At 37.0% G+C, this 15,703-nt stretch overlaps 1 protein-coding gene across 5 annotated transcripts in view; it reads right to left on the bottom strand.

The window, feature by feature from the left end:
• The window catches only part of CTNNA3 (catenin alpha 3), a 1,202,853-nt gene that overhangs the window by 120,439 nt on the left and 1,066,711 nt on the right, over positions 1-15,703 (bottom strand). For all 5 annotated transcript variants that reach the window (XR_014796805.1, XM_084904252.1, XM_084904255.1 and 2 more), the window contains one exon: positions 9,442-9,534. Coding sequence is in view for 4 of the 5 variants with exons in the window: in XM_084904252.1 (XP_084760378.1) it covers positions 9,442-9,534 (93 nt within the window). In the remaining variant the exon portion in view is untranslated. The remainder of the gene's footprint in view (positions 1-9,441; positions 9,535-15,703) is intronic.

Genomic DNA, 15,703 nt, shown 5'->3' with positions numbered 1-15,703 from the left:
CAAACTTTAGGGGTTGGGTTCTAGAAAGTGTATTTTCTTTCCTTGAATTATCTTAGAATCAGAAATTTGGAGACATGTTCCAGGATGACATTTAAAAAAAGCCCTGTTTCTTACAAGTACATGAGCTTTATAGAGATGATGGTTCCACATTAAGCGAAATATCTGTGTTCTAAGTCCATTTATATTTAAATGCCATTTTAAGGAAGCCATAGGTATGTCTAGTGCTACAGCCTATACAGCTCACTATAAGACATACATAACCACATTTCTAAAGAATAAATGTAGCTTAATAATAACCCACTGATTAAAAATATGCATATATTTAGGACTAGCTTTAGACTGTGGTACTTTCAGTGAGCAAAGATAATTTTTAGGATATCAGAGATTTAAAATAATATTTTCTTTTGAGCTCTTTTTTACTACCTAACTTGATAAAAATTATCTTTAGTAGATAAAAAGTTCATATTCATAATTCATATTTCACCAGAGACTAATAACTCAAAATCATTTAATTTGTATATATACATTTTTAACAGTAAAAGAAATGGGGCTTTTTCAATGCCTAAATTCAGAGAATGGGCATAAGGGCAGCACTCAGAAGTCAGATGTCTATCAAAAACCCTCTAAACTCAAAAAGGCAAAGGAAAGCCTAAGCCAGCAGTCTCAGAAAAATTTTCCAAGTGACTATCATGTGGGCAATTGTTTACTGACAACTGCTTGTTAAAAACAAGTATTATCCTACTTATTTGTAGACAAATTATATAGTTGTTAGATATAAATACAGTATCTGAAACAACTCCCCTCTCCCCAAATTTGCTGAGCATGTTTCTTTACCTAAAGCACATTTATAGTCAAGATCATTTATTCATTCAGTAAATATTTATAAAATATTTACTATGTGCCCCAGTACTGGTTTAAGAATGGAGAGTGCATAATAGAGAAAAAAATTGAGATCATTAAATTTACTATCTAGATGGGCTATACTCGGGTTGCAGTTTGAAGCAGGTGGTCAATGGTGGCCTTCCATGAAAGGTGATAGTCAAATGAGTAAATGTGTCAGCAAAGAGATTTTGGAAGGATAATGTTTAAAACTAGATATGAAGCTATCAATGTCTTTGAAGGAAGAAAAAAATGGTCACCACATAATATATAAAACATCACTAAGTTTAGAAGGTTGTAAATTTGTAATATGAAGCTATGCATGCGAGATGACTTCCAGTCTAGTTTGTAAATTTTATATAGACCTACTTGACATCTTCATTTGGTGGTCTAACAGACTTTTTACACATATCCAAAATAAATTATCTGATCTTCCACCATGCTCCATCTACTTAATTCAGTCCCCCTCATATCAATATATTAAATGGCAAGTCCACATTCCCAGTTCTCGAACCAAAAATCTTGAGTTGTCCTTGACTTCTTTCTGTCATATACAATGTCTAACTCCTCAGCATATTCATTTGACTCTCACATCATCACATATGCTCAGTCAATATATTTAAACCTTTCGACTTCCCATTAGCTTGGCTGAACTTTAGACAGACTTCATCCTGACTCTAAGCCCCTAATCTCCCTTTTCTGAAAGCATCCTATTTCATAAAAGAGAAACATGTAAATCGACCATACATCTGCTACACTCACCAGCCAATCAGGAGTGGATTTGAAAATTAACACAACAAAGATGGTGGGTTAATTTGCATACACAGGCACAGAGCAGGAAAGTGGGCAGAGAGTGGAGTGGTTTGGGGAACTTGGCTCCCCAAGCTGCCAGATGCAGAGCAGAGAGGGAGAGCTGGCTTGGAGGACTTGGCAGAGCAGGAGGCCGTGGGACAGAGACAGAGCAGGAAGGGAAAACCAAGAGTGTGGGGAGCACCAGGAATGCTGGAAATCATAGTTCTAGTGGCAGAAGGATCTCCTAGACACTAGAGCAAAGTGAGCCTGGAGCAAGTTACTGTTGTGGTGGGGCATGGAGGGAAAGCAAAGGTGAGAAACATAAGTAAAATCAGAGGGTCTAGAAAAATTAAAGGGAAGATATCCTAAAACTTTCAGGAAATCACTACCAATGAAGCAAAGAAAAACAAAACAAAAACCCTTTATTATTCTGGGAGTACCAAACCAAACTGGGTTGGGGTCTCGGACAATTCACTCGTATGATTGCAAAGACAGACAGAAACTCCTGGATTGGAAAGGAGCCCCCTAAGGGCTTCCAGATTGGAGAGGGTGCAGGTCAGGCTGAGGGACCCACCCCACCCCACCCCTGTGCATGAATCTTTGTGCACTGAGCCCCTAGTAACTTATAATTGTAAATTCTTTCTTTGCTCCTTTGAAATATAAAAATATTTTAAATGGCTCTTGTCACTTTCGCAGCCCAGGACTATCATTCACAAGCACCAAGGAGCCATCCCGTGTGAGATGCAATCATCAAAGAAGACAGAGCCCCTATCTTCAGTCTCTGTGGGAGAGCAGGAGCTTCATTTTATAGGGCACCTTACTCTCCCCATTGTAAAACTCCCTCTTGTCACAAAGACAGAGAAAATTCACTTTTCCTTTGGGTAAAGCCAATTAGCAAGCACAGAGGCCTATCATCCCCCTCACCTTAGCTCTGAAAAATCTTTAGCCTTGTTTCAGCAGAACTGAACTCAGGTTGAGTTCTGGTCTCTTTCCCCTTTCGCTACTCACTGATTAATTATTATTAACTATTAATACCATTGAATAAAGTCTTCCTTCTTTATTTAACTTTGTCCAGGATGATTTTTCTTTGACAGGAGTGATGGTGGAGGTGGTAAAAAGATAAGACAAGTTTGGAAAATATTTAGGATGGCAAAACAGAATACGTTGTCTAACTAGCCGTGGGAAGGACTATACAATTATTCTGGGGTTCAGACTTGTACAACCAAATGTATAGAAATGCAGGAGGAATATTTATGGGGTAAGATGATGCATCCAGTGCCACAGGTTTCTGTGAGTCATCTGAGAAGAAACTTACAGGCCTACTAATATGCAGCCAGACTCAGAGGAGACAGGGCTTGCCTAGGTGACATTGGAAGTGTCAGGACTGCATGAGCATGTGTAGGAAGAGTCTAGTTCAGAATGTATAGTGAACTATAGGGCTTACATCAGCACTCCAGTGAATCCTAATGCTTAAGATGTGGCTAGAGAAAGAGCAAACAATAAAGTACTGAGAATGGACACTCAGGAAGATAGGAAAAGAGTTACTGCCAAACACACAACTGAAATTATAGGAACTAATGATGAGAGAGTGCACTGCCTCATGTGTTGCCACTGAATAATGTAATTGAATCCAGGTTTACCCCAGCTGTGTTTTTAACAGTGACCTAAGCCAAATTATATCATGAAGAAGGTAATGAGGTCATTTCTCTTTATATGCTGTACTATAATTCAGTATAAATTTGACTTATTGAGAGTGCATTCTAATAAGTAGGGCCTATTAAAATGCTTCCAGTTTTTAAAATAAACCATTCTACCATGGCATGTTTTCTACTGTCATGATAGAGAATATTCAGCTAACTACTTGCTGAAAAGTAGCAAAGAGAAGCTTTCCCCGTCACCAACATGAAATTAGTGCACTCATGGCTTTTGTGTTATTTTTTTTTTTTATCATGAAGAATCATCTCCAGTATTGTAAGATTTGATGTGCTGCATTTCATTTTCTGCTGTTGACATTTTGAGGTTGTGCTCAGTAACCTAGGCAACTGTTCTTATTAGTGTCATAATTTACTTCTATTTTTAGAGCTTATGGAGATTCAACGGCCTCAAACATAGTTTTTAAGACAAAGCAGATTTACAAACTATTGACTCGTAAGTGAATATGATATTAAAAACATGACAAATTTTAGTCATCATATAATACAAATAAATACTACATGTTACAATTTCTTTAATTTGGATCATTGATAAATATAACATATCATTTAAAAGGTGACATAACAGTTTTAACCATAGTTATGACAATGTTAACTTTTAAGTTGTTTTATTTTTAATGTTATGATTCATTAAACTGAATTTTAGCAATTAGAGGCCACAACTTCAAATACCTTCAAATAAAAACCTGGCCTTGCACAGTACTAAATTCTGTTCTCTTTTTATGTTTCATCTGCTGGACACTATGAGAAACATTTAAATTGTGTGAAATGGAAACAAAATCCTTGATTTAATTTTTAGGCCTTATTAGCTTTCAAGCTATCTGGGCAGAGGGAAAAATTACTAGAATATACAGATTAACCCCCTCCCACAAATAAAAAATGTATACACACTTTTATGTAGCTCAATTTTGAAAATGAAATGTATTTTAATGAACACTGCCTTATAATTATTCAAAGTGTATATATATTAAGGATACTAAATATATTCTTCATGGACAGGGTTAGAGAAGAGTTATTTTAAATTACTTGCAAAACTGTCTTCAACATGTGTCCTATAAATAATAGAATGGCCTTATTTAAAAAAATACTTTTTTTTGTTTTAGAGGAATACAGAGATAGAAACATTGATGAGAGAGAAATAACATTGATTGGTTACCTCCTGTACACCCCCTACTGGGGATCCTGAAACTGGGCATGTGCCCTGACCAGGAATCAACCAGAGACTTCTTGGATCACAGATGGAAGTTCAATAACTGAGCCATACCAACTGGGCAAGAATGCTTTTCCCATTTTTTTAATGAGTATGTACCATAAAACTAGGCAATTAAATCCTATATAACTGAATGAAGGTAATTGAGAACTCAAAGACAGAAACTAATGAATCACCAAAAAACCTCCCAGTGACCAGCCAGGCTTTCAATAATAAAGAAAGGGGGGGGGGGGGAAGTACAATTATCAAATTTTCTGTTTTATCCCACTATCAAGAATTGTTTTTTGTGATCACTATTTCATTTCTACATTATTTGTGTGACTATTGCTACTGTTGCTCCTATTGCAAGCAACAAAGCAGAAAGAATTTCTAGAAGTTATAAATATTCCCTGTAATGAAATATCAGAGAAGCTGACGAGACAAGAGATTTGCTGAGGAGTAACTTCCTCTATCTTTTGGATTCTATGCTTGGAGACCTCAGACCATCATTTTATAAGGTCTTTTGCTGGATGACTATTTGCCTGTTGTTACTCCACTTCATCAAGGCAAGGTGATCCACCAGCAATACTGCCAGGTCAATGGTAATCAGCAAACTAATTTTGTTACTGATGGAAGATGGAAGTATTGGAAATTTGTAAGGCTTAAACAGATCTGATACTAAGGTTTATGGTCTCTGGTTTTACAAGTCTTCTCTCTAATAGAAGAATTATAATACTGACTATAGAAGGAATTGGGCAATGAAATCTTAAGGAATAACGAAATTATACCTAAGTTTACAAGTGTGCTGTACTGGCTGGTGCCAGAAGATCTGCAATAAGGTCCCAGCCAACCTTACTTCCTTAAACCACTGGAATCTTGAGACTAATTAGTAAAACCAAGAAAAAAAATTAAAATCTAAACCCAGAATTTTGGTTAAATAAGACATCCATTTAAAGTTATTCTGTAAACTTTAAAGTATTTAAAGGATAACTGGCTCTTCTCTGTTTAAATAGAAAAATATCACTTAACATGTGTTTAGTATAATCTCTTAGAAAGCTTTTAGGATTTACAAAAAGCTTCCTAAAATAAACTCCTATTAAAATAATGAAAATAAATGCCTATTAAAATAATCAAAGTCCTAAAACTTTAGTTTTAAATTTTAAAATTTAACTTTTTAATATAAAATATATCTATTTTTTTTCCTTGCTCAGAGCATGAAAACAAACAAATAATGAGCTCTTTGAAGAATGATCTCTAAACATGTAGCAAACTCATACTCCTGTATTGTATTCACTGTGGAATATCTGATCACTGGATATAACCACTATATTAGTCCAGTGAGTATTCATATTTGATAATCAAGATAATCACTAATTTCTACTGCTGTTCCTCTGCCACTTCATAAGGCATGCACGATTGGTCCTTTAGTATTTCCCTCTCATTGACCATGGACTCTAAACCATTATTTGTTGGTTTTAGACCGTTACAATGCCCAGTGGCATTTTCCACTGATGACAGCAATAACAGATGATGCTGAGCGAGAGCTACTGGGAATGAAATGCAGAATGTAAGATGATAATAAATAACTGTCAGTCCATTACTAAACAGTTTCTAAAATTGGTTCTATTCATATTTGATATGTCAATCTCTATAATACTAGAACCAAAAAGGCCTCAGTAATATGAGCAAACAAAAAGAAGCCAAACACTTGTCTTGTCCAGTGAGCAAGAATTCCTGAATGATCATGGCACATGTATTCAAATAATGCTCAACAGATCCTACTTCAAAATGTTTTGGTATCTTCTCAATTTGTTGGTACCTGGCAAATGTGTCAATAGTACACTCAAACTAATGAATACAAACTTTAAAAATGCTGGATAGAATACAAACCCAAAGTCTTGAATGGCTATAAGACTAAACATATGAGTACATTCTAGATATAGATACATAATTATAAGAAATGTAGGACTATATAAGATGGCTGGGAGAGATCATAAAACCTGTTTAAACATGATCGTGGTTCTAGTCAGGTCATTTGGATGGGAGACAAGTTTGAGCTATCCTTCTTAGACAGCTCTCATAAATTTCAGGTATGAGAATGGAACCTGTTGTAATAAACTCACGAGGTATATATTCAATGAGAGGATGTTATTGTGTTAAATTATTCATACTATACAATTGCTTCTTAAATTTAAATTACACCTCTCTTTTTCAGGCCACTGTAGCATCCTTTATTTTATTCTCTTTCATTTCGTCGATGGTGTATCACATTTGTTGTAATGATCATTATTTTTTTGGCTTTTTAGTAAAGGATTCATTCTACTAACTCTGTGATCTAAGTGAAGTGATATGTAGCAATCACCAAGGTTCTTAGTCTGAACATAATCCACTTACTAGTAGGTAAGATATATAGATCTTAGCATCAGTGATCTTGTTAGTAAAACTAGGAAAATACTATCAATACAACAGAATTAATGTGATGATTAAATGAAGAGTGTATGTGAAGAGACTACCTTTTCTTTCCTTTCCCCAAAAGCAGAGACTTAGAATGAAAAGTAGTTTATTTTTGGAATAGATCTTAGAAAATAGAACTGGGAGACTGGGAAGGATGAATTGGGAAATAAAGGCCACTGCAAATTATCTTAACAACCCGGCCAATGCTGGAGGAATTGTGGCTTGGTCCCCCAGTGAAACTCTTGAATGTCTGTGGGAAATGAATTTCAAATGGTCCATCCAAGGAATGAAAGAATGTTGCTTAAGGTTTGCTCAGTGGGATGTTAGTGACTCACATAAGGTTGTGTATGACTAAGAATATCTGAACAGCTTCCTGAGGGTTTCCACACAGCAATTGCAGGGGAGCCTCAAGGCTGGAGGTGAATAAAATCTAAGCCATTTGGAACATATGCAAGGGAGATTTATAAAGGAAGTAGGTGGCCAGGTTGAACATCATGTCACTCCCAGGTGATGGTCAGAGATCTATCTTGTCACTAGACCGAGGTGAGGCCATCACCCAGGGTCTTTCCAAATGAACTGGATCATCAGGGAAGAGTGGAACAGAAATCTTGGATGCAGAGCAGTTTCAAGGCGATTTCCACAAGATGAGAGACAGTGGCTTCTATGAAAGATTTTTAAGACCCAGGACCACAAATATCATCAATGGCATGACCTACAGTGGTCAGGTGGCCATCTATCTGGCCTATAATGCCACTCAAGAATAAAAACACAATTAAAAATGGTAGTAATAAGAATCTTTTCTTAGCATATAATTTTACAGTTATAGACGTTATATGCAGTATCTTCTTTGGCATTACCAGTGATTCTATGAGAAGGTATGCTATTATGCTCCTTAGTTTTCAGGCAAGGGATTTTAAACTTTTTGAAGTTTGAAGGGTCTTAACCAAGGGTTCCTTGTCTTCATGTCATAAGGCAGAAGGAGAATCAAGGCATGCTTTGCCCTAATCCCATTATCCTAAAAGTTGCCTTGATTTTAACAAAATCTCCTCCTGTCAATTCCTTTGTAAGCCCTAACACCTGCCTGCCACTTCCAGTCATTCAGCAGCAGCCCAAGTGAGTCCCTCACTCATGTCACTGAACGCATGAGCAAAATTTACCATCAGCAACATTTATTTGCAATCCCATTGCCATTTGCAGTGTTTGACCTCTTACCAAGGATGCCTACTAGACATAAAGAAAACTCTCTTCAGATGCTGTGCACCCCCAGACAGTGCCTAACATGAAGAAATGGAAACTCAAGAAAAGCAACATTTCTGATAAAACATAGGTGTCGTGTGACACATATACCAGTCCTAAGTTATCTGAAGAATTGAAAATATGTAACTTAATTAAGTTTATCTCTTTCTCTACATCTTCAAATTTTAGGACACCAAATTTAACTAATTAAGTAGTGGTAATAATGACAATTATGATAATCATACTATTGCTATGACTACTATAAGTAATAATAACTGATTATTGAGAATTGACTGTGAGTTAGGCATATGTTAAATGTAATTCCCACAATAATCCTTATATAGGGTATTATAGGTATCCTCACTTTACAAATAAGAGAATGGAGGTATAGAGAAGCTCAGTGAGTTTCCCAAGTAACACAGCAAGGAAGTGGCTAATTCGTTGTGGTCCAGGCCAACTTAGCCACTGTGCTATTCTGCCTGGCTCTCCGACCCAAGTTCTGCAGTCTGGTCTGCAGTTGCAAGCTGTCAATGTCTGGGAAACCAAACTTTCACAAGTTCTCAAGCAGTGGGTGTAAGTGAAGTATAGCATCTCAAAGTAATTGAGAAAGTGATTATATTTTTTTTGGGGGGGAGGAAGAGAGAGAGAGAGAGAGAGAGAGAGAGAGAGAGAGAGAGAGAGAGAGAGAGAGAGAGAGAGAACAAAAGAGAGCGAGAGCGAGAGCGAGAGCGAGAGTGAGATGTATGTTGAGGGGTAGGGGCAAAAAAGGGTATTGCAGAAAGAAAGAAATATAGAGAATTGTTTTTTCTCTATAGAAAAAAGAGAAGTGTCCACCCCCCTCCCTAGAATTTCGGAGTATATTTACAACTTCTTGGTTTCTCTTTTCTACTATAAACAGACATGTACACATTTCACTTTTATATTCCCATGAAAGCTATAAAGATCAAGAGTGTTTTGGGTTGATTCACTACCTGACCATACACAGCCTCCCTGTGTGCTCTCAAGGGGGGCGGGGGGGGGGGGAGAATCATCCCCCTGCTGCCTCTCCTGCAGGCGGATGCTCGTCTCCCTGACTTTGCAAAAGCATCTCCAGACCCTGGAGTCCCAGCTGGGACAGGCTGCCTGGATTGAGCAGCAAAGGGCACAGTACACATATCTCCCTGCAAAGAGGTGACATACCCGGTCAGTTTTTCCTTCGGTCTGAAGGCTGGTGTGACTGCGGACCTCGTGATCCTCTTCCAGGTCAGAAACATCCTCCAGCTCCTCTGGGGTCTGTGAACAGAAAGCAAAGCATTGCTGATGGGAATGCAAACTGGAAAACAGTCCGGCAGTACCTCAGAAAGGAAGCAGAGAGACCAATATGGTATTTTCCTATGAAAATGCCCAAGAGAAATGAAAATACATGCCCACCAAGCACTTGTAAACAAATGTTCATAGCAGCACCAATCATAATAGTCAAAATGTGGAAACAAGTCAAACAGATATCTACTGATAAATGGATAAACAAAATGCAATAAATTCATTTAACAGAATATTTTTGGCAATGAAAAGGAATGAGATACTGATATATGCTGTAATATGGGACATGGATGAGCCTTGAAAATATTATAGTCCTAGAAAGAAGTCAGTTACAAAAGACTACATATTATATGATATCATTTACATGATATGTCTAGAATAGGCAAATCTCTACATAATAGTTCCTAAAGGAAGGGGTGGGTGAGGAGAGAGCCGGCAGGACTGCTAATGGGCATGTGGTTTCTCTTTGGGATGATAACGTTCTGGAATTAGATGGTGGTAACGGCCGCACAATCTTGTGAACATACTACAAAACACTGAATTTTACACTTTAAAATGTTTACATGAGTGGTGCATGATTATATCCTAATACATTTTTGAATTAAATTTACTGGGGTGACATTTGTTAATAACATTATATAGATTTCAAGTATATAATTCTACAATACAACATCTGTATATTGCCTTGTGTGTTTACCACCCAAAGTCCAATATCCTTTTATTACTATGTATTTAGTCCCCTTTCCCCCTTTACTACACAAACTCCCCACCTCCTTTTCCCTCTGGAAACCATCATACTATGGTCTGTGTCCGTGAGTTTTTGTTTGTCTGCTTGTCCTGTTTGTTCATTTGCTGCTTTCAGCTTTATATTCTAATCTATTTTGAAAGAAAAAGAATGTAAAGCTGATCAGAGGGAAGTTTTTCTCTGAGTGAGAAGCAATCTGGCTTACTGGTACGTGGTCATCACAGATCAAGTTATTCAAAGGTGACTGGATTCATTGTCATTAAAGCCATACAGCCTCAACATGCCACTAAAGTTATTGAGAGATTAAATTTTCTAAGACCTTAATAAATAATTTAACATGAATTTCCATATCTAAATAGCTAACCTCCTTCCATTGCTTTATTTTATTATTATTTTTTTTTCCATTTCAGCTTAAGCATCTCTGTTCAGACGTGTCTTGCTCAGGAGCTCCCTCGGCTGGACTGGGCCCCTCTGCCATTCCTTTCCTTCTTCCCTCTGCTTCCACTATCATATTGCTAACCATACTTCATTGAATTGCTGTTTATATTACATCACACCGCCAAAACCTAGCACATACATGCTTTTGAATGAATGGAGCAAAATTATCAGTGATAGCCAAAGACAGCTGGATATGAGCAAAACAACACTCATCAACAGCAACAACAAATACTTCTTCTAACTGTACCTTCACTGTGCTCCCATCTTTGTATTCCAAAGTCAATTTTTGTGTGTTTTGTACTTTTTTTTGTTGTTGTTGTTTTTTGTGTTTTTTTTTTTTTTTGGGGGGGGGGGTTGTTTCTAGTTCAAGGTTTTTGTTCCCTTAGTCTCAAAGGGGAAATAATTTAAAGAAATCAGTCCTTATTGCAAAAACAAGTATAAGTATGTAACAAGCATTAACGTACTATGTGTCTTAGTTTACATAGTCTCAACATTAAACTATGACTCTTGCTGAAAGTCCTGGTGAGAAAACTAGAATACAAACAATTAGGCTTCATGAAAAACTACCCAAAGAATGCGAAAGGTCTGTTACAGACCTGACTGTGAAAGACTTGGAAAGTGGCAGCAACTGCCTCCTGAGATCAGCTCTGGTTTCCCTCAGACCTTGCATTGCCCACGGACTCTATTTTCAGGACTGCAAGAGGTTTCCTTCTCCAGAGATGGGAACAAATCAATTAGCACAACACCATCAATGTCCTAACCACTAACAGCGGGAGAAGACTCATGTGTCTTTAACCAGAACGTTCTTTGTTTTCTAACACTGGCAGTCAGCATCATCTGTCTCTTTGCATTTATTTCATCTTACTAGGATGGGATATTAACATCCCCCTTTTACCAAGGCCTCCAATATGCTAAGTAATTGTTATCTATCTGTTGATCTCTATATGTAGTCCTTTGCTGCAATTAAATACAGCTAAAATCAGAGAGCAATTGACTCCTCTTAGGTATTAAGAATACGAGTTCTTAATGGAACTTCTACACAAACACATATTTCTTATTTGCCATTTTTGTGTCTTCTTCCCACAATATGCCTGAGAAATGATCTTTGCAATTCCCCTCCTCGACACATCACCAGCCCCTGTGACATCTGAATGCATTCAGTTGATCAAATTCCCTTTCATGGGTTCTGTTGTGCAGCTGAAAGCTGTCTGGTGCCCCTCCTGTGACCTGTTCCTTGTAAATATATCTCAGTTGTTACTTGGATGACCCTCTACAATGTAGAGATCTATAACTTCATCATTGGTTCCAATATTTTATTCAACCCCAAAATAAAGTTACTTAGCAGGAACTAAGAAAAACTGCAGCTAGAAGTCACCAGTACCATTTCTGCGGGTGATACTGCAGAGAGAAAAGGCTCCCACTGATGCCCACACACTTCTGTGCTTTTCTTTGTCTTTAAACCACTAATAGTCTTCCTGCTAAGCCACCACAAGTGACCTCTTCTTTTCATGAGCAAAATCAATGTGGGAGTGTTCAAAACACTTGCTGGCAGCATTCTGCCTTCTGTAAGGCAAGCAGCTGGATGGCATTGAAAATAAAAATGTTAACTATACAATATTACAGTTTAAATTAAGTGGAAACTAAGAAAGGAATAGGAGCACTCTAATCATGGATAGGACAATACATTAACTCCTTCAGGACTGAAGACAAATAATAATGGAAAAAGCAGATTTTTTTTTTTAAACAGAGGAGGGAGGATGGGCTACCCTGTCTGGCATACTCACTGGTAACATCAGGGGTAAAACTTGGTAAAGCATATGGTTGTCTAACCCCTATGCTGTCCACCTGAAACTAATGTGAAGTAATATTGAATGTAAACTGTCACAGAAACACAATTTTTTTTTTTAAATAGCTTGTTTTTAACCTTTCTGGTGACTTTAGAAGGTTAAACATCTGGAAGGTGTAGGTGGGGTGGAGGTCGTCTGCGTGTGAGATGTGTATGCTTCTAATTAATTTTCATTCTATAGGGGGAGGGGAGGCAACTAACTTAGAGGTAGCATCATGTGGTAGAAATACCCTATATTGTTGAGTAATGGAGACTTGAGTTTCAATTCAGGCCCTCCAATTAATCATTATGTAACCTTTGAAAATTTGTGCAACCTTTTACCCTTTGGTTCACTAGGAACCAAACTTTGGATCATAATACCTTATCCTGAAATTTATTTTGACACTAAATTGTACCAATATGCTTTAAGTAAGAGGTTAGCCCACAGACATAATTGAGGCATAGCAAGTTTGTTTCTTACTGTTTGTTGCTTTTTCTCTTCTTTCTTTACTATCCAGTCCTTGATTTTATATTTTTGATAAATTTTTGTGGAAATTTGAATACCTTTATTATAATCCAAAATTATAATTCTGGATTGATATGGTGCTTACTAGCTCTCTATAGTTACATTTACTTACTTTGGAGTGTATAAGGTCCCTTGCTAAGCAGGATTTAATATAATTCCACATTCACTAAGTCCCCCAGATTTTGATCTCATTTGATCATGTTTTGAAGTAAAATTTTCTCTAAACTGGAAAATGGGTTACTCTAACAATTCTTAGGACTGTTAAAAATAACTCCTCTAAACAGAGCTGTCTCTAAATAAGATCAAGGAAAATATGTCCAATTGTTTCTGGACAGTGTTAGTAAATTCAGAATTACTCATTTATTTCTCATCTCAGAATTTAGAAAAACTATTTTAAATTTTGCTATTTTAACTCTTATTCACTGTGAAGCCTGGGCAGCACAGTTATTTGAAATAAGCTTAATTACCTTGCCTGTAAAATGGAAAAAGTACTACCCAATTCTTAGGTTATTGTGAGGATAACATAACATGATGGACATAACATATAACTCAGTGATTAGAAAATACTAATATTTCAATATTGTTTATGATTACTATTATTATAAGATCTCGGTTTATTTATGATAAAAGATCAAGAACAAGTATAGAACTTGAAAATATTTAGGCTGAGTTTTTATATAGAAACTGGAGCTGCAATTAACAGTAGTTAATACATTAAACTTTCAGGGTCACAGTAAATTGGTGGGTTTTATATATATAAAAAATACATAATACTGCAGTAGAAATAACTGCATTGATATTGTCTTTTTCTGCCTCAGAGAGCTTAGTGCTCTCTATAGATTTACTCTCATCAGTCCTTTTAGAATCCCTAATGAGATAGGTAGCTGATGTCGTTATAACTAAAAATTCGCCAGCACAGACTTTGTGAATGCTTAATATTGAAAGATTGTGAATGCTTAATATTGTGGTCATTATATAGCAAAAGGAAAAAAAAGATTAACAGGAAGAAAGGGGGGGGAAAAGAAGGAAGAGAAGAAGGGAGGGAGGGAAGGAAGGAAGGAAGGAAGGGAAAGAAGTGAGGGAGGGAGGAAGGCAGGAAGGAAAATATAAAAGAAAGATAAGGAAATAGTAGTCATACTTGACATTCTCTCAGAATTAAGGTTGAAATCTAAATCATACACATGATTTAATAAAAAATCATACTTCTCCTGACCATCGGTCACCAGCTTACTAAAATCAAATCACCACCATCGCAATGTCAGTAGATGTCCGCCACTCCGGGATGCGGTTAGGAAGGATACTCTGGAGATGAGCAGGAAGCTGAGGTAATATGTTTAATGAGATCATCCTAGCTGAGCTAATAATTCAGGATGATTTTGAAATGTCAGAATAGAGAGTCCAGAATTTAAATGCTTAAAACAATAGGGATAGATATATCAATAACACATTTTAAAACTATAGAAAATTAAGAAATTCCCCCTGTTGCACACACACACACACACACACACACACACACACACACTCACACTCACACTCCGTGCCCACACCTCTGACCAAGAAACTGGCACTCTATCATTCACGTTACATTTGCCTCTTTTCTACTCCTAAGGTGCGTCCTATTCATGAACTCCTTCTGCATCAAGCGCTTTGGCTCTTTCAGCTACTGCTGTCTTGCCTGGCATGCTCTTCCTACAGCTTTCCTGGGAGCTCAGGGGGTTTATCATCAGCCCTATCCAGTCTTCCCTGGCCAGTCTAACCAGGTTAACCCTTTCCCCAACTCTATTTTATTACATCATCCTGTATGTTTTCCTTCAGGTCTCTTATCATTATTATAACCTAAAATGATATTTTTCTTCTTCTTCTTCTTCTTCTTTTTTTTTTTTTTAAAGAAACATGTTTTGATCTTGCCCCATTAGAACATAACTTCCAAGGAAATGGGGATGCTGTCTGTCTTGTTTATCACGCTGAGTACCTAAGACAGCCTATACTATGTGCTCAATAAAATGTCCTAACTGAATGAAGAAATAAAAGGTTTTATAACCAGTAAGCTTTGGTATCCATGTCACAGGAAGGTCATGGAAACACTTTTGAGCTATTTAATTACTGTTTAATCTTTTCCCTTCTGCCTTCAGTTATGTGTTAACTTAATAATCCCTTGTCTAAGGGAACATTTTAGGTGGATTCCTAGACTTTTTTTTTTAAACCCATGGAAATTAGAGACAATAGGTTCTGAACAGAGAGATTTCTCACAAGCTTAAAATTCATAGACTTGGGAAACGAGAAAGGCATCTCTGTATTCCATGAACACTGCAGTGTGGATATGAAAAGAATTCAGAGAAAAATGCTATCTACCAAATCCAACCAGTTTCAGTCTCACCAGGATCCTGTGCCACAAACTTTACATGGAAACAGCACGTAGAAAACTTTAAAGAGCTACCTGGGCTAGCACAATGGGCATCTTGTCGGTAGCCAGTGTGGGAAAATGACAAATGATTGGCGATTCTCCCACTGCCTGAAAATGGCCTAAGGATCTAGAAAAGGTTCAGAGCCTCGGCACTACTGACATCTTGCTCCGAATCATTCTGGTTGTAAGAGGCTATCTTGAATA

Source organism: Pipistrellus hanaki, assembly GCF_964339955.1.
Source record: "Pipistrellus hanaki genome assembly, chromosome: 14".
Classification (NCBI taxonomy): domain Eukaryota; kingdom Metazoa; phylum Chordata; class Mammalia; order Chiroptera; family Vespertilionidae; genus Pipistrellus; species Pipistrellus hanaki.
The sequence above is the reverse complement of the archived record's forward strand: the minus strand, read 5'-3'. Positions and strand labels throughout refer to the sequence as shown.